General features: G+C 42.8%; 1 protein-coding gene across 3 annotated transcripts in view; it reads right to left on the reverse strand.

The window, feature by feature from the left end:
* atp8b1 (ATPase phospholipid transporting 8B1) overlaps positions 1 to 26,804 on the reverse strand; it is a 162,537-nt gene that overhangs the window by 52,528 nt on the left and 83,205 nt on the right. For all 3 annotated transcript variants that reach the window (XM_067983878.1, XM_067983872.1, XM_067983884.1), the window contains exons 2-10: positions 14,319 to 14,510; positions 10,414 to 10,505; positions 10,087 to 10,200; positions 8,939 to 9,037; positions 5,361 to 5,422; positions 4,424 to 4,496; positions 4,274 to 4,344; positions 1,672 to 1,754; positions 977 to 1,135 (exon numbers count right to left, since the gene is read on the reverse strand). In XM_067983878.1, the coding sequence (XP_067839979.1) occupies positions 977 to 1,135; positions 1,672 to 1,754; positions 4,274 to 4,344; positions 4,424 to 4,496; positions 5,361 to 5,422; positions 8,939 to 9,037; positions 10,087 to 10,200; positions 10,414 to 10,505; positions 14,319 to 14,496 (931 nt within the window). In that variant the 5' untranslated portion in view covers positions 14,497 to 14,510. The remainder of the gene's footprint in view (positions 1 to 976; positions 1,136 to 1,671; positions 1,755 to 4,273; positions 4,345 to 4,423; positions 4,497 to 5,360; positions 5,423 to 8,938; positions 9,038 to 10,086; positions 10,201 to 10,413; positions 10,506 to 14,318; positions 14,511 to 26,804) is intronic.

Raw genomic sequence — 26,804 nt, forward strand, 5'->3', positions numbered from 1 at the left:
AGGCTGGTGAAATGGGTGAACATGTAGCAAATGAAATTTAACGCAGAGAAGTGCGAAGTGATACATTTTGGTAGGAAGAACGAGGAGAGGCAATATAAACTGAAGATTCTAAAGGGGGTGCAGGAACAGAGATCTGGGATATATGTTCACAAATCTTTGAAGGTGGCAGGGCAGGTTAAGAAAGCGGTTAAAAAAAGCATATGGGATCCTAGGCTTTATAAATAGAGGTATAGAGCAAAAAAGCAAGACAGTTATGATGAACCTTTATAAAACACTGGTTCTGCCACAATTGGAGTATTGTGTCCAGTTCTGGGCACTGCACTTTAGGAAGGATGTGAAGGCCTTAGAGAGTGCAGAAAAGATTTATAAAAATGGTTCCGGGGATGAGGGACTTCAGTTACGTGGATAGACTGGAGAAGCTGGGGTTGTTCTCCTTAGAGCAGAGAAGGTTGAGAGGAGATTTGATAGAGGTATTCAAAATCATGAGGGGTCTAGACAGGGTAGATAGAGAGAAGCTGTTCCCAGTAGCAGTAGGGTTGAGAACCAGAGGACCCAGATTTAAGGTAATTAGCAAAAAAAAAGGCAACATGAGGAAAAACCTTTTTTTAACGTAGCGGGTGATTATCATCTGGAATGAACTGCCTGAAAGGGCGGTAGAGGCAGATTCAATCGTGGCTTTCAAAAGAGAATTGGACAAGTACTTGAAGGACAAAAAATTGCAGGGCTACGGGGATAGGGTGGGGGAGTGGGACTAGCTGGACTGCTCTTGCAGAGAGCTGGCATGGGCTGGACGGGTCGAATGACCTCCTTCTGCGCTCTAACCATTCTATGATTCTCATCCATAGAATATTTGAGACACATTTTTAAAAATCCAGACATACTGCAAGCACATGGCAAAATGTGATACTTGATCAGGGGCACCTTCTCAAATCAGCAATAGCATTACTCCAGGATGTGATGATATAAACATGAATACCTGCAAATATTACAAGTCCATGAGTTGTGTTTGTGTTGCGGACTGTGCATCCACGCAGTAGGATTGCATTTATATCCAGAGGATAACTCTGATTCCTCCAATATAGGGTTCCTATAAATTTGTCCAGTCGATTGTTTGGCTCTTCGCATTCTACTAAACCTAGAGGGAACACATTTGCTTGTTTTTAGGCTAACTGGGTAAAAAATGTCCTCCAAGTAGACACAGCCACTAAATATAACCTTACTTTATACAATGTGCAGCACTATTTAAACAACTATGCATGTGTAAAACCACAGCTGCTCAGATGCCACGTTTGCAACTTCTTGTTGGAGCAAAGATAGTCCCCAATAATGGGGGAAGGTAAATACAGGCCAGCAATGTGGAAACACCATTGCTGACCTGGATATGTGGTTTGAGAGCTCAGCCTTCTTGCTGGCAATGCAAAAGACCAACGCTGATGTCGTGTGGCATTTGCGGCACCCGTTTATGTTTACTTCCAAAGTTTGCTGCCAGAGGCCTCTCGGAAACCCACCTTGTGAGGTGAGTCTAGGCAACTCCTTTATATCACAGTGCTACCCCTGAAGGCAGGGTTTCATATATAATGAATACGAATGGATTTCTTGACAGTTCAAATTTCAAAAGCAGTGTTACTGTGTCTTCAACCGGCCTGACTAAATTGGTGTAAACATACTCACCATCAAAAGATTTCAGATCATTCTCTTTCTTAAGCAGTTTGTCTGTAATTTCCAATGACATTTTGAACTTCAGGTTGGTTTCACTGAAAGTATAATGAATTGAGATCCATTAACAAAGCACAGCAGTAGTAAATAACTCAATTGTGTGTCAATTTTCTATTTTGCAACAATAGTTAATATTCCACAGCAGAGAGCCATGGGTAGCACACGGGGTTAACACCCAGGTTCCGATGTGAACCTTTCAGCCAACAGAGACAAAGAGACTTTCAATCCATTTCCTAGTGGTAACAGCATGTGTTGTAATAATTTAGCACAAAGTAACACCAAATTGGTAATCCTGCTCACTAAGGATGCCTACATTTGCCTTCCCAGGTGGATGTAAAAGATCCCATGGCACTATACAAAGAGGAGTGGGTGATTTCTCCCAGTGTCTTGACTAACATTTATTTCTAAAAAAATAACAGATTAACTGCTGCATTTGCCTACACATCCAAAGTAATTCATTGGCTGTAAAGTGCTTTGGGACATCCTGAGGTTGTGAAAGGCGCCGACGCTGTATCAATGCAAACTCTTCCTTGGATTGTGAGGACCTCCAAAACATCCAACATTCATGCTGCAACAACCCCAAGAACCACCTTAAGAGAGATCAGCAAGATTTCAGTTATCTTTCAGGCTCACTAGGATTTCTCATCTTATGGATAGAAACTACAGCTGTAGTCTGGAACAAATGTCTCACATGATCTCAGAAAAGGCACCTCCAAAATGAGTACATGGTCTCCACTGCGGGGACAGATAAAATTTGGTTGCAATCTTAATCTATAAAAAGTTAAGCTGAAAGCTACTAACTTCAGAATATATTTAGATTGCAACCAAATTTGATTTGGCCTCTCGCTAGGGACAGTAGTCACACATGTATTTTCTCGATTGTATTAACAAAACAGTTAAAAATAATGCTGAATAGTACAAACATTTTTAATTTCCTCATCAGTCTGCTGCTGGCTCCAGGCAAGCAAAGGCCGGCGTGGGGCCCTCACGTACACAAATGTGGACACTGCACATGAGCAGAAATTTTCAGCTTCGCCATATGTGCACAAGAGCTCCAATTCTACACGTGCAGACAAAAAAATTGAGGGGCAATCTTGCATTATCTAGGGAGAGATGCTGTAGGAAGCACCAATTTCCATCAGCAACTACTGCCAGAAGTTGGGGAAACACCAGCTAATAGTATGTCTGAAACAAAGGCCCTGTCTACTTGTTCTGGTGGTTCAAATGGAATAGTAAAGATCACATGGCACTATTGCAAGAGAAGATGGGAACTCTTCTGGATTCCTGACTAATAGTCCTTGCTCAACCGACATCACCACAAACAGATTACACAGGAACATAGGAACAGGGGTAGGTCGTTCAGTCCCTCGAACCTGTTGCGCCATTGAATTAGATCATGGCTGAGCTTTATCTTAGCTCCATCTACCCAACTTGGTTCTGTAACCCTTAAAATCAATCTCAGTTTTGAACTTTTCAATTGACCTAGCCACAGCTTTTTGAGGAGTTCCAGATTTCCACTAACTTTTGTGTGATGAAGTGCTTTCTGACATCACCCCTGAACAGTCTAACTCTAATTTTAAAGTTATGCCTTCTTGTTCTGGACTCCCCCCACCAGAGGAAATAGTTTCTCCTTATCTACCCCATCAATTCCTTTAACCATCTTAAACACATCAATTACATCACCCCTTAATCTTTTATATTCAAAATAGAGTACAAGCCTAGTGTACGCATCCTCAGAATTTATCCCTTTTAGCCCCAGTGAATCTGGTGAATCTGTGTTGCACCCCTTCCGAGACCGATATATTCTTCCTGAGGTGCAGTGCCCAGAACTGAATGCAGTACTCCAGAGGGGGTCTAACCTAAGCACTGTACAGCTGTAACATAATTTCCACCCCTTTGCGTTCCAGCCTGCTTGAGATAAAGGCCAACATTCCATTAGCCTTTTAAATTATCTTTTGCCACTGTCCACTAGCTTTTAGTGATTCTGTACTTGTCCCCTAAATCTCTCTGTTCATCCACAATTCCTAGCTTCTCGCCATTTAGAAAATACTCTGATCTATCTTTCTTAGGTCCAAAGTGGATGACCTCGTCTATCTGATTACCTGATCATTCATCTTATTGCTGTTTGTGGGATCTTCATGTGTACAAAATGGCTGCCATATTTTCCTACATAGCAATCACTGTTGTATTTATTGTATGCAGGGGACTTGGAGACATTCCCCAGAGAAGTGATGAGGCACTATATAAATGTACCTTTTATAAAAAAGGTAACTACAGTAGAATCTCATCACAGCAATGGAGATGTGATCTGTAAAGCAAATATGATTTTAAAAAATTGTCCCTTGGCAGAAAAATAAAAAGTCCAAGTTGGCATCAAAAAAAGTCAAAACTAGCAGATGGTAGATACCCATGAAACAATATGTTCAACAGACTAGTCATTAATTGCATCATGAACTAATTGTACTGCACCATGTACAGTGAAACAAGGTGCCTAGACTTTTCCATACAGTATTGTCTACCTCTGAATTAAAGGCTTTTTGCAAATGAAAGTTCTTACCCATCTAGTTCAGCTGTTTCTACGTAACAAAGACTGTTGGGGTCTGAACTGGACAGTAGTAGTATATCAGCCTAAATAATTAGAAAAATAACAATTATATAATGTAACACAATGGAAGAGTGTCTCATTTTTTCAAAATGTGAAACTTACTGGAATAAAATCATCTCTCCGTAGGCGTACAATATCTCCAACTTTTATGTTTCTCCATTTTGATGATTTAAACCTAAAAAAGGTAGAAATTTCTCTCATTTTTGTGGCCCAGTAACAGATACAAATGACTCTTAGAAAACATCTAACTAAAATAAGTTCCAACTTACAATTGCTGTTTTACAGAAAATACACATACACTATTCCAATGTTAAGGCATTTTATCAGGAACAGAAAATATGAACTTCATTGGGCTGAATACAATCCAGACACGCATTCTGTCCTAGAAAAAGTGACTCAAGCATTCCTCAATTGAACTTCAAGGCAGCCATCAGCCTTATTGTTTTATGCAGTGTTTCTTGGGTTACAAAATATGTGTGTGTGGGATGGAATTTCGCTGATAGGCATTTCCAGTTTAGTGTCCAACCTACATGCATGTATTAAGATTTGTTGTGTGAAAAAGATATGCAGGGATATTTCACAAAGCCACATTAAAGGCTAAGAGCAGGTTTATTTTAAAAAATCTATTAGAAATAAAGCAACAAATAAAAAGTTAATGTTAACAGCAGCTTTGATTCCCTTGTAAGAGCCACATGATAACACACTTGGGCTGTTGGCAGCTCTCACTGCGGCACCAGAGGGCAGCAAACAACACAAAACAAACCATTTTAGTCATTTTGAGATTTGGTAAAAATTCAAGTGGACATATTTAGACAATGGGACTACGGTCGCCTCAATGTCTGTGATGATTGCAAATAAGAGAATCACTGTCCTTGGTAGAATTCAACAGTCTGGTCTCTTGGAATGCTTCAATCTCGTTATGTAAAAAGCTAGAAAATATTTTCAGAATATTTTGTCACGTACACTTAAGAGATGCTATGAGCAGTATATGTACATGTAAGACACACTATGAATAATAGGTTAAAAAAAGGCATAATACCTGCCATCCTGCAGGACTTCACATTCCCGGGTATTGATCATTTTGTCCATCCTATGTCTTACCTATGATGTACAAGACAAATAAGCAAAATTATTCAGTATAGACTGTAGCACCTTTTTCAATCATGAATTTCCCATGCAATAGAAGTACTTAACAGTAGCTTGATGGCTCAGTCAGTAAGGAACTGCCTGGTGTGAAATTAAGCCATAGCAACCAGAAAAATCCCAGGCTTGACGACTGCTTTGTCCTAAATTAGATGATCTTAGCCAGGGCACAAGAAGGGCACTGCAACTGGCCTTGTCACCCTTGGCCAATGCACTGATGGCTATCTCCTGACTGGTAAATTCATAGGTGGGTGCCAGATGAAAACAGAATCGGCTTGACTGCAATATCCCTCTTGTCAAATAACTTGCCAATATTCACTGTTTTGATGCACACAAAACTTGATGAACCATACCACAGCACGAGTCAGCAACTACCAGAGTGGAGGAAAGAAAATTAAGGAGAGTGTGGAAAAAATAATTGACAAACTCCATCTCCAAGTAAGAAATGTAATTGATTATAAGCCAGGTCACCATTTTTTGATGACTGAATAAAATCCCATAATTCCATGCAATAAACTGCATGGGATTAGGAGATTTTGCAGGTGTTGCATTCTGCCTGAATATAATTAGGACAACTGCACATGGTGACTGAATAAGTCAAATTCCATTTCTATTACATGGGATTTTCCAAGACGATTCTTGGTGTTTTAGGATCATCTTGGATAATTTTGCCCCCTTTTCCCCAGAAGACCACGTATCAGTGGCTTTAATCATAGGACTATTTCATTACCAGCAATCTCAAAAAGATCTTCGGCCACGATCCCATCCCCCTTGCTGATTTCCCACTCAAACTCAACCCAACTATGTATAACCTCATGGTTCTGCTTAACCTGAGCCTAGCCTCAAACCTGGGGTTACTAACACTGGTTGAATGTATCCCTGGAGGTTTCATCACAAGAACTTCTACCTCCAACTGCCCTACCCAATTCCCAATATTTTTACAACTAATGGACAAAAAAAGTGTCCAAAGAAAATGAAAAAAAGCACACAATTTTTTTCAATGTCCCAATGATTTTTCTCCTGGGTTTCTTACAGCAGTGTCCAGGAGATTAATCGTTAATTCATAGAATTATAGAAAATTTATGGCACAGGAGGCTGCCTTTCGGCCCATTGTGTCCGCGCCGGCCAAAAATGTGCCACCTAACCTAATCCCACTTTCCAGCACTTGGTCCGTAGCCATGTAGGTTACGGCACTTCAGGTGCACATCCAGGTACTTTTTAAATGAGTTGAGGGTTTCTGCCTCTACCACCCTTTCAGGCAGTGACTTCCAAACCCCCACCATCCTCTGGGTGAAAATGTTTTTCCTCAGCTCCCCTCTAGTCCTTCTACCAATCACATTAAATCTATGCCCCCTGGTTATTGACCTGTCTGCTAAGGGAAATAGGTCCTTCCTATCCACTATCTAGGCCCCTCATAATTTTATACACCTCAATTAAATCACCCCTCAGCCTCCTCTGTTCCAAAGAGAACAACCCCAGCTGATCCAATCTTTCCTCGTAGCTAAAATTCTCCATTCCTGGCAACATCCTCGTAAATCTCCTCTGTACCCTCTCTGGTACAATTACATCCTTCCTGTAATGAGGTGACCAGAACTGTACACAATGCTTACACTGTGGCCCAACTAGTGTTTTATACAGTTCCAGCACAACCTCTTCTCTCTTATATTCTATGCCTCAGCTAACAAAGGAAAGTATTCCATATGCCTTCTTAACCACCTTATCGACCTGACTTACTAGCTTCAGGGATCTATGGACATGCACTCCAAGGTCCCTCACTTGTGTGTTCCATTGTCTTGTTTGCCCTCCCCAAATGCATTACCTCAGATTTCTCTGGATTGAATTCCATTTGCCACTTTTCCACCTGACCAGTCCATTGATATCTTCGTGCGGTCTACAGCTTTCCTCCTCACTATCAACCACACGGCCAATATTTGTATCATCTGCAAACTTCTTAAATGTAGGAGGCATGATTAAGTCCAAATCATTAATATATATCACAAAAAGCAAGGAACCTAGTACTGAGCCCTGAGGAACCTCACTGGAAACATCCTTCCAGTCACAAAAACACCTGTCGACCATTACCCTTTGCTTCCTGCCACTGAGCCAATTTTGGATCCAACTTGCCACTTTCCCTTGGATCCCATGGGCTTGTACTTTTTTGACCAGTCTGCCAGGTGGGACCTTGTCAATTCTTGGAGATTCCAGGAGAATCCTGGAAGGTTGACAACCCTGCTCTAACCCCACATCCAGTCCATCAGCAAGACCAACTTATCCCTATCTCTACATTATCCTCACTCCCAGTGAAAGAGTCATTCATGCCTTTGTTAACTCGGGCTCCATTTCTCCCCAACGCCCTCCTCACTGATTTCCCAAGCTTCATCCTCAAATTCCAACTCATCAAAACTCTGCCACTTGTATTCTATCCTGCCCAAAGTTCTGTCCACTCATCACCTCTTTCCTTGCCAACTCCATTGACTCCTGCCTCTCCCTTCCTCACCCAGGTCATCAAGTTCAAAATCCTCATCCTCCTCTTCAAACCTCTCCATAGTTTCTATTTTGAAGATGGGAATCACATTTGCTATTTTCTGTTCCTTTGGGATTTGGCCCGAGTCCAGTGAACTCTGAAAAATATCCACAAGAGGACTCACAATCGTTTGAGCCAATTCCTTCAGAACCCTGGGATGAAAATTATCAGAGGCAGGACACTTAACAAACTAGAGCTTCAAAACTTGCCCAATATTTACATTTTTTTCAGTCTACATTCACCTTTTAAAATGTACCCCCAATTCTGCCATTTCTCGCCACCCTCATTTCTGCTAGAGCCAAAAATCCCACATCCCCTGGTTTTCATAAAAATTACAACCAATGCATTGCAAAGACCAGAAAATATATTTAGATGAACTGACCTTGTCATTGGGCAAGATCAGCTCATTTGTATGCAGGTACGCAAACCACCAAGGGTCAGCATTTCCAGGCATGCTGTGCAGTGACCATACTAATAGGTCCCATGATGTTTGTCTAGAATTAAGAGCCATTGATTGATACCAGCATTTGATGCGACATGCAAGTAGTGCTGTTGAAAACCATCGGATTATCATGTGGAACTAATTATTTTTTGAATTTTTTTTACTCAATAATGCAAAGTCACTTCGATTTTGCTACAGTTACTAAAATTACTACACACATGCATTATATATTATGAAGGTAGATGATAGAAACCCATGACTAATGATGCCTGCAAAGGCACTGCTGCTACGGGGCCAGTAATAACGAATTTTGACAGGCAGATGGCACCAGTTCTCTGTCGTGGTTTCATCTGAAATCTTTCACTCCTCCCAAGTCGAATAGCCTCTCCAGCTTTCAAAACATGCTCAGGTGGTTTTGCTGGAATCGGATACATTAAACAGAAGGTTCATGGAATTAGCTGATGTTTTAGAATGTGTGGATAAACAAAGAAATAAAATAAATGCTTACAACATCATCAGCAAGGTCCTTTACTGCCGTTATTCCCAGCACCACCAGCAAAGGCACAAACGTAGTGTACCATGCCAAGGTTGAGATCTGTGGAATGGCCTAGAGAGAAAAGCAAAATAAAATGCCATTTCTAATAAAAGCTGAACACAATATCAGATTAGAAACTCATTTTTGAAGTTCAGGAAATCCTTTGAATCCTGCAATTATTATTTGAGACAGACACGCACACACACAACTAGCTCTGGGAAGGTGAAGGAAGGTGGCAAGAGGCAGAAGACACGTTTTCTTCCATCTGCTGGAATTGTGCACCACACAATTAATTGTTTCAGCAAAAAAAAAACAGGCTGCTAATTTTTCACTGGTGCATAATTGCAGCTAATATGCCTTTAAACAAACCAATTCAGATTTCCCCTTCCCCAGTTCAAAAGTTCAATTCCTGAGGAAATAAAAATCAAATGATTGATGTGCAATTTTCAGAAAACTCAAAGAAGAAGAAAATCTGCAAGTGCTGGGAAACTGAATTTAAAAGCCAAATTCCTGGAAATACACAGCACATCAAATCAGTATCTGTGAAGTGAAGAGACATGTTATTGTTTCAGGTGACGCCTCTGATCTGAACCCACCCAAAACATACTTAGCTTTCCCTTTCAGATGCTGGTGGACATGCTGTCTATTTCCAATGTTCTGTTTTTATTTCAGAATAATTCAATTTATTGACCATGACAATCTGTAAAACAGCTGAGAATATTACAGGTTTTTTAAAGCAAATCTTATTGGCTCACATTTACAATAAATATTTGCTTTTCACATAGCAAAATGTTGCGTGGAATGAATTAAGTCTAAGTACTTTCAGAATTAGCCAATAAACTGAAAATTAACCTTTAAACGAAGCAGCGATATTTTACATGAATTACGGACCAAGTGCTAGAAAGTGGGATTAAGGTGGGTGGCTCATTTTCGGCCAGCGCGGACACGATGGGCCGAATGGCCTTTCTGTGCCGTAAATTTTCTATGAACGCAAGTGCATCTTAAATATCATTTTAAAAAATAGCACTGAGGGGCAGAGAGGCTTTTAATATCCACACATTTGTTTTCATGTAGCAAATTTAGGTTTAGAACATACAATTTTTTTTTGAAAAAGCACCTACTTGAAGAATGAGAAGGACCAGAAAGTAAGCATTGGCTGCCCTTTTAAATTGTTCCATCAGGTTACGTGGTAAAAAGGTAAGTACGTTGTATTTGTATGTCTGGATTGCGTTCCCCTGAAAATAAAAAAGACAACTGTTACAGATCAGAAGATACAAAACAAAGATGTATCAACCTAATGAGACCATAAATACCTGTGCCCAGACATCTGACAACATACATAATAAGAAAATTAAGATTTTTGAATGGTTTGGGGCTTCAAGGTGCACAAAAATTGTTAAACAGACCACGATTAACTAACAAAAACTGCCCACAATGAGGATACTCACTGCGTATTTGCTTCTCTTAATGCAGCCGTATTTCTTGACAGTGAACTGATTGTAAAAGTTTCTGTCATTTGCTTTGACTTTCCACGTGTATTCTGAAATAGAAGGTAAAGTAATTTCAAAAAATATTGATGCTAAATGTCTTGTTTTCACTCTAAGGATGGTGTTAAATCTTTCTACCCAACACAGAGGTTATTTAGCGATACCTCGCTACCCCACCCCCAACCCTCTCCAACCCATACTCGAATTGAAGAAATGGTCTGTGGTTCTGTTTGCTCCTTTCCGAATAATTCTTTTTTTATGCAGATACAAGATCTTTGAGATAATAATCCTCTGAGAACTCTGTATTCCCCCAACTGTGGCCTCTTGTGCATACGTCACTTCCTTCACCCCACCATTGGCGGTCATGCCTTCAGCCATCTCGGCCCCAAGCTCTGAAAATTCCTCCCAAAGCCCCTTCACCTGTCCACTCCTCTCTCCTCCTTTAAGACGCTACTTAAAATCTACCTGTTTGACCAAGCTTTTGGTCACCTGTCCCAATGTCTCCTCCTTTGGCTCGGTGTCAATTTTTGTCTGATTGTGCATCTGTGACGGCTTACTACGTTAAAGGCACTGTATAAATGCAAGTAGTTGTTGTTGATATGAAACATAGTTTGAAAGAACCTGAAGATCTTAATTCGATTGTTGCTCAGCACATTGTCCACTCAAAAGAATATAAAGTGGCTGTGTCATTTCACCTGCTACAGGTATGAGGTGGTAGTTGCAGGAATAACAGCCAACAGTTCTGAGTTATTCCCATGATATTTATTACTTGGGTATCCTGCGTGCATTCCACAATGATGCCATTCATTTATATGGGATTAACAGCTAATAACCAGCCTACTGGCCACTCTGGAATCAGCTGAGACCCTAAATGTGTGTCCAGGGAACGGAGAAACACACTATGAAAACCAAGATCGCCTACCTGGCAGGAAAATACTTACATTTATATAGTGCCTTTAATGTAGTAAAAAGTCCTAAGGCGCTTCACATGAGTGTTATCAGACAAATTTTGACACCGAGCCACATAAAGCGATATTAGCACAGGTGACCAAAAACTTGGTCAAAGAGGTAGGTTTTAAGGAACGACTTAAAGGAGGAGAGAGAGAGGTGGAAGGGTTCAGGGAGGGGACTTCCAGAGCTTAGCTTGAAGTTCTTCTAAAATAATAAATAGATATGGGCAAACACATGATACTGGAAGTGACGCTGTAATTTTCAGGCATTCCAACTAAGTATAATCCTGGTTCAGAGGAATGATTGTGTTTCTTCTTCCCCACTGCAGACAGAAAGGAATTACACAAATGGTGGTTGTCTTTCAAAAATTGTGGTGGATAGTGACTTTCAAGAAGAAGCATTGCAAATAAATGGCTCCAAAGGCTGACATTATTAGAAAAAAAACTTAGACTTTAGCCAAAATATCACAAAGTAGAGATAAGGGAAGTCATTAAGCTTCTCTTTGCACAGTAGTTCTATCATCACAATCCAACTGCCTCTTGAATAATTCTATAGTTTTTTTTTTTAAAACCACTACCCTACCATTCCAGATATTAAAATCACTGTGTGACTAAGCACTTCCTGATATCAGACCTGAATTTGTCCTTTTACTAGTCTGTACTTGGGTCCTTTCATCCTATATTTGTACTTTTAAACTTAAAATAGTGCTTTGGGTTAACCTTTTTTATTTAACTCATTATCTTGTACGTGTCTCCCCATTCGTTCCAGGCTGAAGATTCAGAGTTTCTCCAAGCTTTCCTTATAACTCATTCCTAAGACACGAGGAGCTTTGTGTCCCTTCTCTGCATGGTTTCCAGAGCTTGGATGTGTCGCCTGATTTGGTGATTAGAACTGAACACCATAGTCAATGTGTTTCTAACCTAAGTATTATACAGCTTCAGAATAATGACCTCAAGACTTATACTGTATTGATGTGGCAATTTAACTAACCATTCTGTTTGCTTCATTAATTGATTTATTAATTGCAATATCTGAACATGATCAGTTTTGAGTCCATCACTCCCAGATCTCTTTCAGCCTATTCCCTAGCCAATTTGACACCATTTACGTATGGCCCCCATACCCACTTACAATCTTGTACTTGGTATCTGTACTCAATTTTAAGTACCAGAATTCTGCCTGTAGTATATTCATCCAAAACACAAGGAGAACGGAGAGTTTCCCACTGGAAAATTATGCTGTGATTCTACAACTTGCAACAATCAAGGATTTTTCCGAGCCTGGAATCACTCCTTCCACTGGTACCTGCTGCTTCCTCTCTCTCTCTGCCAATTTTTTAATCTGAGGAAGGGTCTTAAGACCCAAAACACAGATGTGGCCTGACCTGCTCAGTATTTCCAGCTTTTTCTGTTCTATTTACAGATTTCCAGCATCTGCAGTTTTTCATCCCCCCCCCCGCCTTATCCACCTTTGTTTTATCGCGAATACCCACTGTCTTGAGCTTCTGTCGCAGGTTACCTGCAGAAATTTATTGAAGCCCTTCTGGAAGTTCAGGTACATTACATTATAGAGTTTTTGATGTCAACTTATGATGTTACTTACTCAAAAAGTCAAAGAAGTTAGTAGGGCAGGATCCCCATCCAAAAATCATACTGGCTGCCATTTAAGAACATTTGTAAACAATTTTACAACACCAAGTTATAGTCCAACGATTTTTATTTGAAATCTACAAGCTTTCGGAGGTTTCCTCCTTCCTCAGGTAAATGTTCAGGAGCTCCTTGAAGCCTCAAATAAAAATCGTTGGACTATAACTTGGTGTTGTAAAATTGTTTACAATTGTCAACCCCAGTCCATCACCGGCATCTCCACATCATGGCTATCATTTAAGAACATAAGTAATAGGAGCAGGAGTAGGCCATACGGCCCCTCGAGCCTGCTCCGCCATTCAATGAGATCATGGGTGATCTTGACCTCAACTCCACTTTCCCGCCCGATCCCCATATCCCTTGATTCTCCTAAAGTCCAAAAATCTACCTATCTCAGCCTTGAACATATTCAGTGACTGAGCATCCACAACCCTCTGGGGTAGAGAATTCCAAAGATTCACAACACCAAGTGAAGAAATTTCTCCTCATCTCAGTCCTAAATTGTCCACCCTTTATCCTGAGACTATGCCCACTAGTTCTAGACTCTCCAGCCAGGGGAAACAACCTCTAAGCATTTACCCTGTCAGGCCCTCTCAGAATCTTGTATGTTCCAATGAGTGTTCTATGTGTTGGCTTGTTTCCGATCAGGTGGGGATCTCCCTGTATTTACTGACTTCCTCATAATGATCTTCAACACTTCATGGGTTTCATTCCTTTTCTCACCGAGCAACCCCAGTTATATGTTGCCTGTCCCCAGAGATTTATTGCTTGTGAGTCCTTTCAGCCCAATAAATCCATGCACTATATACTTCCAGCCAGTCTAGTTCATTGGAAAGCTTATCCCTGCACCAATGAGTCTACATTTACCTACCTAGTGATTTATATAGCTATTCCAGCTCTTTTACTGTCATCTTTCATTTTCCTAAAGATTTCTATTTGATACTCATCTCTATCATTAGGGGTTAACCATGTTTCTCAGATACATATTTCATTATAATTTCTAAGCACCAAAACAACCTCAAGTTGCCATCTGGCTTTGAATGCTTCCAGCATTCATACTTATGCATCTTAATAGATAAAACCCATACTTCAAGACTGCCCTTTCTTAATTTGATCTTTAACTTAGATACAAATAATTTTATTTCTTGTTGGTCTGCTTTGATTATCGGTCTTTGTTATGGTTTACTGAGATGGCAGTAATTTACCACAAAACATGTCAATTTAATTCATCTTCACAGTCTGAAATAACTGATTGTAATTGAACATTACCATTTTTTGGTTTCCATCCCTCCTCAGTCTGTTGGTTGATGCGATTTTGCTCTGTATCGTCCAATCTTTCAGTAGAACTATCCAATTCATTGTCCGTCTCATCATCACTGTATGGCACCACATCGTCAAGTCCTTTGCCACCTTCATCACCGATGCTAGAGACTTGGTCAGTACTCATTACCTTAGAGATCCCTGAAAGAGGAAGAGACTGAAGTCAGAATCAAAGGAACCAAGAACAGAACATTTTTAACAGGAGATGACAAAAGAAGAAAACTTCCAATAAAAAATTCACAAAGTCATTGAGGTATCAGTGACCTCCTATAAAGCATTGGCAATGTTTACAATTTTTTAAGTTAATATAAAGTTTAGTCAGCTCCCTTTGTCCTTTCTTCTCTAAATTCACTGACCTCCTGTCTGCCCTGAACCTCTCCCACCCATATTCACAGCTACCCTCCCCCGCACCCCTCCCCTCCCCGATGCCATCTTATGGCCTCTCTACTCCCATGTTCTCCATCGCCAACAAGGCCATCTCCAACCACTTCCTTGTATCCATCACCGCTTACATCCTTCGAACGCCTTCCAAACCCTTTTCCTTCTGTATCCATCCTTGAAAAAACCTCTCCCCAGGTCACTAAGAACTGCACTTTATAAATCCCAACTGCTTAACCTTTGGCCCACCATTCACCACAATGCTTCTGCAGCTGTCCATCTGCTTAACTATTGTTCACATTGATTGCTTTGATGCCACTGTCCTCAGCAAATCCTTTATTCTCTCCCATCCTGGTCGATCCACTTAGTATGGTCATCTTCGCTCCAGTTCAAGGATCACAGACTTGAGCATACACAACAGATTTAGCTATCCATCACCAGATCACCAGATCTGCCTGCTCCACACAAGTGCTATCGGGTCTCACCCTCTGCCAAAACCATTCACTACTTCAGAATCATGCTGGAGCGCAAAAATAACCCCTAGCTTTGTTGCTCCACTACCAACCGTCTCCTTAAAGCCCTCTTCCCTGCCCCCTCCACCAAGTTTGAGGAGCTCACAGACTTCTTTGTCACTATGATTGAGACCATGATTGAGCTGGAGTCCGAGCTGCAGACATTGTGATGCATCAGGGAGGTTAACGATTTATCTGGACGCTTTGATCCAGGAGGCAGTCACACCCCTTAGGTTAGGTAGTAGTTTAGATATGTTCAGTAGTCAGGGACAGGAGGATGTGACTGCGAGTCAGGCAGGTATGGAGGCCCAGGATGCAGTGATGGAGCAGCCTCAGCCATTGACCTTGTCCAACAAGTAAGAGATACTTGCTACCTGTAGGCATGAGAGCAAAGACTGCAGGGAGGATGGCCAAATTGACCACGTCACCATGGTACAGGAGGCTATTCAAGTTGGGGGAGTAAAAAAAGAATGTGGTCATGGTAGGGGATAGTATAGTCATAGGGATAGATACTGTTTTCTGCAGTCGCGACCGGGAGTCCCGAAGGCAGTGTTGCCTGCCTGGTGCCAGGGTTAAGGACATCTCCTTGCAGCTGGAAAAGAGCTTGGAGCATGAGGGGGAGGATCCAGTTGTTGTGGCCCAAGCAGGAACCAATGACATAGGTAGAAGCAGGAATGAGGTTCTGCTGAGGGTGTTTGAGGAGCTAGGGACCAAAATAAAAAGCAGAACCGCAAAAAAGTAATAATCTCTGGATTACTACCTGAGCCACGTACAAATTGGCATAGGGTCAAAAAGATTAGATGGTTAAATGCATGGCTAAAAGAGTGGTGTGGGAAGCAGGAGTTTCAATTCATGAGGCACTGGCACCAGTACTGGGGAATGAGGGAGCTGTTCCATTGCGACGGGCTGCACTTAAACCAGGCTGGGACCAATGTCCTGGTGAATCGAATAACTAGGGTGGTAGATAGGGCTTTAAATTAAAAGGGGGGCGGTGGAGGGGAGGGAAGGGAGGGTTCAGGTACGGGTAATTTTAATTTTAATCAGTCCAAAAAGAAAAGTCAAGGATGTAGAGCAGAGTAGTGATTTGGGTAAAAACAAGCAGAGTGTGTCAGGAAGGTACAGAGAGTTTAACAAAGGTAATAGGGGATTAGTGACAATGGGTACATCAGGGAAAAAAAAGATAAGAAGTTAAAATTGAAGGCGCTGTATCAGAATGCAGGAAGCAGTCGTAACAAGATGGATGAATTAGTGTCACAGAGATAAATCGATTTGATCTAGTAGCCATTACTGAGACGTGGTTGCAGGGTCATAAATGTTGGGAACTAAATATTCCAGGGTACTTGACTTTTAGAAAAGATGGACAAAATGGGAAAGGAAGATGGGGGTGGGTAGCCCTGATGACAAAGGATGAGATAAAGACAGTAGTGTGAAAGGATCTTAGCTCAGAAAATCAGGATGTAGAATTAGTATGGGTGGAGCTAAGAAATAATGAGGGGCAGAAAATACTGGTGGGAGTAGTTTATAGGCCCCTGAACATTAGTTATAGTGTTGGACAGAGTATAAGTAAGGAAATTAGAGCAGCATGTAACAAGGGCAAAGCAATAATCACTGGGGATTTTAATCTTCATATGGACTGGGCAAACAAAATTGCAAAAGTAGTTTGGAGGATAAGTTCATGGGATGCATCAGAGACAGTTTTCCTGAACAATACATCAACAAACCAACGAGAGAACAGGTTATTTTAGTTCTAGTATTGTGTAATGAGACAGGACTAATTAGTAATCTTATAATGAAAGATCCTCTGGGGAAGAGTGATCATAAGATGATGACTTTCATATTGAGTTTGAGAGAGTGATGTAGTTAAGTCCGAAACTAGAGTCTTAAATTTAAACAAGGCCAATTATGTAGGTGTGAGGGGCGAGTAGATTCGGAAATTAGATTAAAAGATATGATGGCAGATAAGCAATGGCGAATATTTTAAAAAATAATTCATAAGTCCCAACGAATATGCATAGCCTTGAGGAATAAAAACTCCACAGGAAAAGTGATCCAATCATGGCTAACTAGAGAAGTTAAGGATAGCATTAGATTAAAAGAAGTGGCCTACAATGCTGCCAAAAAGGACATATTTGCCTTAGAGGCAGTGCAACGAAAGTTCGCTAGATTGATTCCTGGGATGAGAGGGTTGTCCTATGAGGAAAGATTGAGTAGAATGGGCCTATACTCTCTGGAGTTTAGAAGAATGAGAGGTGATCTCATTGAAACATATAAGTTTCCAAGAGGGCTTGACAGGGTAGATCCTGAGAGGATGTTTCCCCTGGCTGGAGAGTCTAGGACCAGTGGGCATGGTCACAAGATAAGGGGTCAGATATTTAGGACTGAGAGGATAAGGAATTTCTTCACTCAGAGGTGCATGAATATTTGGAATTCTCTATCCCAGAGGGTTGTGGATGCTCAGTGGTCGAGTATATTTAAGACTGAGAGAGATACATTTTTGGACTCCAGGGGAAATCGGGCGGGAAAGTAAAGTTGAGGTCGAAGATCAGCCATGATCTTATTGAATGGCGGAGCAGGCTCGAGGGGCCGTATGGCCCACTCCTGCTCCTATTTTTATGTTCTTATCCATACAGCTGTTTCTGTTGCTTCCTCCTTTCCCATCAAGCCAAACATCTCTTCCTCACCTAGCACTAAATCCACATCATTATCCAATTTCTCTCCCAGCTATCATGAAGCCCTCTCCCATATGATCTCATCACAGATCCACCTCCTGCTCCCTTGACCCCATTCCCAGTAAACTGACAACCACCAATTTCTCTTACTGGCCTCCATGCTAGCTAACGTTGCAATTCATTCCTTCGTCTCAGGGACAATCGCTCTAACTTCAAAATCCAGGGTCATCAGCCCCCCTACTAAAAAAAAACACCCTCCCAAACCGATGCCCATCTTTCCTGCAACTCCATGTTTGAATCTCTCCAATCAGATCGCTGTCTCTGCCATGAAACTGAAATGGCCCTAACCAAAGTCACAAATGACATCCTATGTGAATGTGACCATGGTGCATCATCCCTCCTTGACCTCTCTGCAGCTTTTGACAAGTCGACAGCACCATTTTCCTCCAAAGCCCATTCTGCGGTGTCCATTACATTGGGATTGCCCGCTTGGTTCCGCTCTTATTTATCCAATTGCAGCCAGAGCATCTCCAGCAATGGCATCTCTTCCTCTTCCTCCCCTCCCCTCCCCTCCCCCCAACACCGATCTATCCCTGTTCCTCATTTACATGTTGCCCCTTTGCAACATCAGCTAAAGACATGGGGTCAGGTTCCACATGTACGCTAATGACGCCCAGCTCTACCTATCCATCATCTCTCTCGACTCCTCCCTTGCCTCTATGTTGTCAGACTGCTAAGACTAATATCCAGTCCTGTGATGAGCAGCGTCTCCTCCAATTAAACACTGGGAAGACTTAAGTCATACCTGTCAGCTTTCTTACTGAAAGCACAGAAAGGCTGGGAGAAATTACTGGAGTTTGAGTGAAATCATTAATTCCTTGAAACTTGCAAAATTAGTTATACATGCACAGGTGGAAGTAATTGAGTAGTACCAGTTGGTCCTGTACAATAATGGTCAGATAAACCTTGTTGGCTCAGTGAAACTAAGCTGTGCTTCTAGAGGACTTGAACCAGGTAACCAACGTATAGAATTGCATTAAGTGAGTTAGGGCAGCCAAAAGCAGTGATCACAGTACCTGACAGTACTGCACAGACACCTGAGTATCAGAATAGCAAGATGATTGTGCCAGGGAGTCACACTTCGATGTTTGTTTGGCAGGGTAAGGAAATGATACTGTGTAACTCTGCAAGAACACAGGATGCAATGTAAAGTATCGGGTCACTACTGATTTATAGGGCCCGGGCAGTAACAGTAAATACAAATAGTCACCATCAAGGAATTGATACCACTTGATTTTGTTATCTAAATCATAAAATAGGGGAGTGACTGGAACAAGATTTTCAGCTCTCTAAAATGGAATACTGGGCAATGTCAATGCCTGGTGCAACACTGATCCATACAGACAGAAAAACCCAGGTATATACTCAGTTAGCTGATCTCAGAGGCAGTGGTTTGGTGTTGAGCAGTGGGTGGGGGGGGGGGGGGGGGAGAACGCAGGGGAGAGGTGAGAGGAGAGAGAATATTACTGTTCCTAGACCAGGGAAAAAAGTAGCCAGGATACCCATTCCTGATTGCTATTCAATGGCTTGTACTGGAAAGTATATCTGCCATAACTAGATTGGGCACAGCCACAATGCCACACACAGTTGAATATCCTGCCAAACTCACTATCTAGAATGACTTAAGAACTATCACTTAGCCAAAGGGATACCAGTGCCCATTGAAACATATCCCAGTAAGCATCAATGCCAGAAGTGAAGACAAACAACTGGGCAAAAAAAAATCGCGACACATTGAAAACTGCACCACGATGAAAAAAAATAGTAAAGCATTAATGTTTTTAAGTTATGCTTGGTTTAAGTTAAATCAGTTAAGTGATTATCCTTCTAAAAATATGGTTTGAAAATTTTGTATTTTTACTAAATTAACAAGTGTACAGCATCTGAACTGTTGTGTCAATTGATCTTTACAGCTACAACAGGAGTTGATGGCTAACTATTTACTTAGTTGGCATTCAACTTGATTATGCTTATTAAGTATAATTGCTTTAAGTGTATTGCTTTAATAATAGTCAGTTTTTAAGTGACTAATTTGACGTGAACCTCAAGTACGACAGTTGTTGTTTGCTTTGTGTTCTGGAATGGATTCTGAGACTATAAATAGAAAATGACATCAATTATTTACACTAATGTTCAGCACTGTATATTAAAACACAACCAAGACATGTTTCCATTTGGAATGTGTTTATGACAATAAGCTACTATGACAGTGTAATTTTCCAATTATTGAATTATTTGGGGGGGAAAATGGTGAAGGGTTTTTATAGAAACATGGAAAATAGGAGCAGGAGTAGGCCATTCGGCCCTTCGAGCCTGCTCCGCCATTCAATATGGTCAAGGCTGATCCTCTAACTCAATACCATATTCCTGTTCTCTCTCCATACCCCTTGATGCCTTTTGTGTCTAAAAATCTATCTATCTCCTTCTTAAATATATTCAGTGACTTGGCCTCCACAGCATTCTGTGGTAGAGAATTCCACAGGTTCACTACCCTCAGAGTGAAGACATTTCTCCTCATCTCAGTCCTAAATGTCCTACCCCGTATCCCGAGACTGTGACCCCTTGTTTTACACCCCCCACAGCCAGGGGAAACATCCTCCCTGCATCCAGTCTGTCTAGCCCCGTCAGAATATTATACGTTTCAATGAAATCACCTCTCATTCTTCGAAGAGGAGCCGAGCCGAGCGGAGGGAGGGTCCGATAAAAGGCGGGATTTCAGAGCGCTGAGAACAGCTGAGAGGAGCCGAGCCGAGCGGAGGGAGCGTCCGATAAAAGGCGGGATTTCAGAGCGCTGAGAACAGCTGAGAGGAGCCGAGCCGAGCGGAGGGAGCGTCCGATAAAAGGCTGGATTTCAGAGCGCTGAGAACAGCTGAGAGGAGCCGAGCCGAGCGGAGGGAGCGTCCGATAAAAGGCGGGATTTCAGAGCGCTGAGAACAGCTGAGAGGAGCCGAGCCGAGCGGAGGGAGCGTCCGATAAAAGGCTGGATTTCAGAGCGCTGAGAACAGCTGAGAGGAGCCGAGCGGAGCGGAGGGAGCGTCCGATAAAAGGCGGGATTTCAGAGCGCTGAGAGGAGCCGAGCCGAGCGGAGCTGCGACCGAGTTTGAAGTGACGTCAGGAATCAGATCGGGACGCGACACAGAGGAGGCACCTGATTGGGGAGTAGGTTCAGGTGAGTATTTCTACTGATCGACAGGAACTGAAGGAAAAGGAAAGGGAAGGTCTGCAGGTCTTATAGAAAGTAGCGTTTATTTTTTAGTGAATCAAGGTCCCTAGTGCAGTGAACATTCTCTAAATTGAGAACAATTTAAAGGAGTAAACTCCTTAAAGGGAGTGGTAAGTAGTTTTTCTTTCCTTTTTTTTCTCTTGACATTGCAGTTGTTGTTAAGCTAACTTAAGGGTTAAGTCATGGCAGGAGATCCCAGAGCCGTGTCATGTTCCTCTTGTGAGATGTGGGAATTCAGGGCTCCTTCCTGTATCCCTGATTCCTTCACCTGCGGGAAGTGTGTCCAGCTGCAGCTATTGTTTGACCGCTTGACGGCTCTGGAGCTGCGGATGGACTCACTTTGGAGCATCCGCGATGCTGAGAAAGTCGTGGATAGCACGTTCAGTGAGTTGGTCACACCGCAGATAAAAATTACTGAGGGAGATAGTGAATGGGTGACCAACAGACAGAGGAAGAGTAGGAAGGCAGTGCAGGGGTCCCCTGCGGTCATCTCCCTCCAAAACAGGTATACCGTTTTGGATACTGTTGGGGGAGATGGCTCACCAGGGGAAGGTGGCAGTGGCCAGGTTCATGGCACCGTGGCTGGCTCTGCTGCACAGGAGGGCAGGAAAAAGAGTGGCAGAGCTATAGTGATAGGGGACTCGATTGTAAGGGGAATAGACAGGCGTTTCTGCGGACGCGACCGAGACTCCAGGATGGTATGTTGCCTCCCTGGTGCAAGGGTCAAGGATGTCTCGGAGCGGCTGCAGGACATTCTGGAGGGGGAGGGTGAACAGCCAGTTGTCGTGGTGCATATAGGCACCAACGATATAGGTAAAAAACAGGATGAGGTCCTACAAGCTGAATTTAGGGAGTTAGGAGTTAAACTAAAGAGTAGGACCTCAAAGGTAGTAATCTCAGGATTGCTACCAGTGCCACGGGCAAGTCAGAGTAGGAATGACAGGATAGCTAAGATGAATACGTGGCTTGAGAGATGGTGTAAGAGGGAGGGATTCAAATTCCTGGGCCATTGGAACCGGTTCTGGGGGAGGTGGGACCAGTACAAATTGGACGGTCTGCATCTGGGCAGGACTGGAACCAATGTCCTAGGGGGAGTGTTTGCCAGTGCTGTTGGGGTGGGTTTAAACTAATGTGGCAGGGGGATGGGAACCGATGCAGGAAGTCAGTGGGAAATAAAGTGGTGACAGAAACAAAAGGCAGTAAGGGAGAGTGTACAGAACATGACCGGACAGATGGTCTGAGAAAGCAGGGCAAAGACCAAGGGAAGTCTAGATTAAACTGCATGTATTTCAATGCAAGAAGTCTGATGGGCAAGGCAGATGAACTCAGGGCATGGATGGGTACATGGGACTGGGATGTTATAGCTATTACTGAAACATGGATAAGGGAGGGGCAGGACTGGCAGCTCAATGTTCCAGGGTACAGATGCTATAGGAAAGATAGAGCAGGAGGTAAGAGAGGAGGGGGAGTTGCGTTCTTGATTAGGGAGAACATCACGGCAGTAGTGAGAGGGGATATATCCGAGGGTTCGCCCACTGAGTCTATATGGGTAGAACTGAAAAATAAGAAGGGAGAGATCACTTTGATAGGATTGTACTACAGACCCCCAAATAGTCAACGGGAAATTGAGGAGCAAATATGTAAGGAGATTACAGACAGCTGCAAGAAAAATAGGGTGGTAATAGTAGGGGACTTTAACTTTCCCAACATTGACTGGGACAGCCATAGCATTAGGGGCTTGGATGGAGAGAAATTTGTTGAGTGTATTCAGGAGGAATTTCTCATTCAGTATGTGGATGGCCCGACTCGAGAGGGGGCAAAACTTGACCTCCTCTTGGGAAATAAGGAAGGGCAGGTGACAGTAGTGTTAGTGAGGGATCACTTTGGGACAAGTGATCATAATTCCATTAGTTTTAAGATAGCTATGGAGAATGATAGGTCTGGCCCAAAAGTTAAAATTCTAAATTGGGGAAAGGCCAATTTTGATGGTATTAGACAGGAACTTTCAGAAGTTGATTGGGAGAGTCTGTTGGCAGGCAAAGGGACGTCTGGTAAGTGGGAGGCTTTCAAAAGTGTGTTAACCAGGGTTCAGGGTAAGCACATTCCTTATAAAGTGAAGGGCAAGGCTGGTAGAAGTAGGGAACCTTGGATGACTCGGGAGATTGAGGCCCTAGTCAAAAAGAAGAAGGAGGCATATGACATGCATAGGCAGCTGGGATCAAGTGGATCCCTTGAAGAGTAGAGAGATTGCCGGAGTAGAGTTAAGAGAGAAATCAGGAGGGCAAAAAGGGGATATGAGATTGCTTTGGCAGATCAGGCAAAGGTGAATCCAAAGAGCTTCTACAAATACATAAAGGGCAAAAGAGTAACTGGGGAGAGAGTAGGGCCTCTTAAGGATCAACAAGGTCATCTATGTGCGGAACCACAAGAAATGGGTGAGATCCTAAATGAATATTTCACATCGGTATTTACGGTTGGGAAAGGCATGGATGTTAGGGAACTTGGGGAAATAAATAGTGATGTCTTGAGTGTACATATTACAGAGAGGGAGGTGCTGGAAGTCTTAACGCGCATCAAGGTAGATAAATCTCCGGGACCTGATGAAATGTATCCCAGGACGTTATGGGAGGTTAGGGAGGAAATTGCGGGTCCCCTAGCAAAGATATTTGAATCATCCACCGCTACAGGTGAGGTGCCTGAAGATTGGAGGGTAGCAAATGTTGTGCCTTTGTTTAAGAAGGGCGGCAGGGAAAAGCCTGGGAACTACAGACCGGTGAGCCTGACATCTGTAGTGGGTAAGTTGTTAGAGGGTATTCTGAGGGACAGGATCTACAGGCATTTGGAGAGGCAGGGACTAATTAGGAACAGTCAGCATGGTTTTGTGAGAGGAAAATCATGTCTCACGAATTTGATTGAGTTTTTTGAAAGGGTAACCAAGAAGATAGATGAGGGCTGTGCAGTAGACGTGGTCTACATGGACTTCAGCAAAGCATTTGACAAGGTACCGCATGGTAGGTTGTTACATAAGGTTAAATCTCATGGGATCCAAGGTGAGGTAGCCAATTGGATACAAAATTGGCTTGACGACAGAAGACAGAGGGTGGTTGTAGAGGGTTGTTTTTCAAACTGGATGCCTGTGTCCAGCGGTGTGCCTCAGGGATCGGTGCTGGGTCCGCTGTTATTTGTTATTTATATTAATGATTTGGATGAGAATTTAGGAGGCATGGTTAGTAAGTTTGCAGATGACACCAAGATTGGTGGCATTGTGGACAGTGAAGAAGGTTATCTGGGATTGCAACGGGATCTTGATCAATTGGGCCAGTGGGCCGATGAATGGCAGATGGAGTTTAATTTAGATAAATGTGAGGTGATGCATTTTGGGAGATCGAATCGGGCCAGGACCTACTCCATTAATGGTAGGGCGTTGGGGAGAGTTATAGAACAAAGGGATCTAGGAGTACAGATTCATAGCTCCTTGAAAGTGGAGTCACAGGTGGATAGGGTGGTGAAGAAGGCATTCGGCATGCTTGGTTTCATTGGTCAGAACATTGAATGCAGGAGTTGGGATGTCTTGTTGAAGTTGTACAGGGCATTGGTGAGGCCACACTTGGAATACTGTGTACAGTTCTGGTCACCCTATTATAGAAAGGATATTATTAAACTAGAAAGAGTGCAGAAAAGATTTACTAGGATGCTACCGGGACTTGATGGTTTGACTTACAGGGAGAGGTTAGACAGACTGGGACTTTTTTCCCTGGAGAGTAGGAGGTTAAGGGGTGATCTTATAGAAGTCTATAAAATAATGAGGGGCATAGATAAGGTCGATAGTCAAAATCTTTTCCCAAAGGTAGGGGAGTCTATAACGAGGGGGCATAGATTTAAGGTGAGAGGGGAGAGATACAAAAGGGTCCAGAGGGGCAATTTTTTCACTCAAAGGGTGGTGAGTGTCTGGAACGAGCTGCCAGAGGCAGTAGTAGAGGCGGGTACAATTTTGTCTTTTAAAAAGCATTTGGACAGTTACATGGGTAAGATGGGTATCGAGGGATATGGGCCAAGTGCAGGCAATTGGGACTAGCTTAGTGGTATAAACTGGGCGACATGGACATGTTGGGCCGAAGGGCCTGTTTCCATGTTGTAACTTCTATGATTCTATGATAAACGAGAGTGAATACAGGCTGAGTCGACCCAATCTCTCCTCATAGGACAACCCTCTCATCCCAGGAATCAGTCTGGTGAACCTTCGCTGCACTCACTCAATGGCAAGTATATCCTTTTTTAGGTAAGGAGACCAAAACTGCACACAATACTCCAGGTGCAGTCTCACCAAAGCCCTGTATAACTGCAGTGAGACATCCTTGCTTCTGTATTCAAATCCTCTTGCAATGAAGGCCAACATACCATTTGCCTTCCTAACTGCTTGCTGCACCTGCATGTTTGCTTTCAGTGACTGGTGTGCAAGGACACCCAGGTCCCTTTGCACATCAACATTTCCCAATCTATCACCATTTAAATAATACTCTGCCTTGCTGTTTTTCCTTCCGAAGTGGATAACTTCACATTTATCCACATTATGCTGCATCTGCCATGTATTTGCCCACTCTTTCAACTTGTCTAAATTGCCTTGAAGACTCTTTGCATCCTCCTCATAACTCACGATCCCACCTAGTTTTGCATCGTCAGCAAACTTGGAAATATTACATTTGGTTCCCTTATCCAAATCATTGATATATTTTGTGAATAGCTGGGTCCCAAGCACTGATCCCTGCGGTACCCCACAAGTCACTGCCTGCCACCCGAAAAAGACCCATTTATTCCTACTCTCTGTTTCCTGTCTGTTAACCAATTTTCAATCCATGCCAGTATATTACCACCAATCCCATGTGCTTTAATTTTGCACACTAACCTCCTATGTGGGACTTTATCAATGGCCTTCTGAAAATCCAAATAAACCACATCCACTGGTTCTCCCTTATCTATTCTACCAGTAAATGTCACTATGCTTCCGTGAGCAAATGTACTGTCCTGAGCACTGGTGAACTAGATCAGGAAGGTTCATGGTTTGATTCTGTAGCTATCTTAAGGACAGCAGGAGTAGGGGTCGGAGTCGGGAGAGCCAGACGTTCAATTCCTGAAAGTAATCCGTGGCCCCTTCCAGAAAGTTTGTATATTATCGATGTAGTGGACAGGGCCTACGACCATAACCGTCCTATTTCCCACACTTCTGCCTCACCCCTTCCCCTCCCTCCCAGGACCACGACAGGGTCCCCCTTGTCCTCACCTTCCAACCCACCAGCCTCCATATTCAACATTCATCCTCTGCCGTCTCCAGCACCAAACACATCTTCCCCCTTCCCATACCTTTCAGCATTCCGAAGGAACCATTCCCTCTGCGACACCCTGGTCCACTCTCATCACCCCCAACAACCGCTTTCCTTCCCATGGCACCTTCCCGTACAAGCGCAGGAGATGCAACACCTGCCCCTTCACCTCCACCCTTCCCAGCGGCCAGGGCCCCAAACACTCCCTCCAGGTGAAACAGCAGGGGTGCAACAAAGGTTCACTAGATTGATTCCTGGGATGAGAGGGTTGTCCT

The sequence above is a fragment of the Heptranchias perlo genome, chromosome 1 (assembly GCF_035084215.1).
Source record: "Heptranchias perlo isolate sHepPer1 chromosome 1, sHepPer1.hap1, whole genome shotgun sequence".
Taxonomy (NCBI): Eukaryota; Metazoa; Chordata; class Chondrichthyes; order Hexanchiformes; family Hexanchidae; genus Heptranchias; species Heptranchias perlo.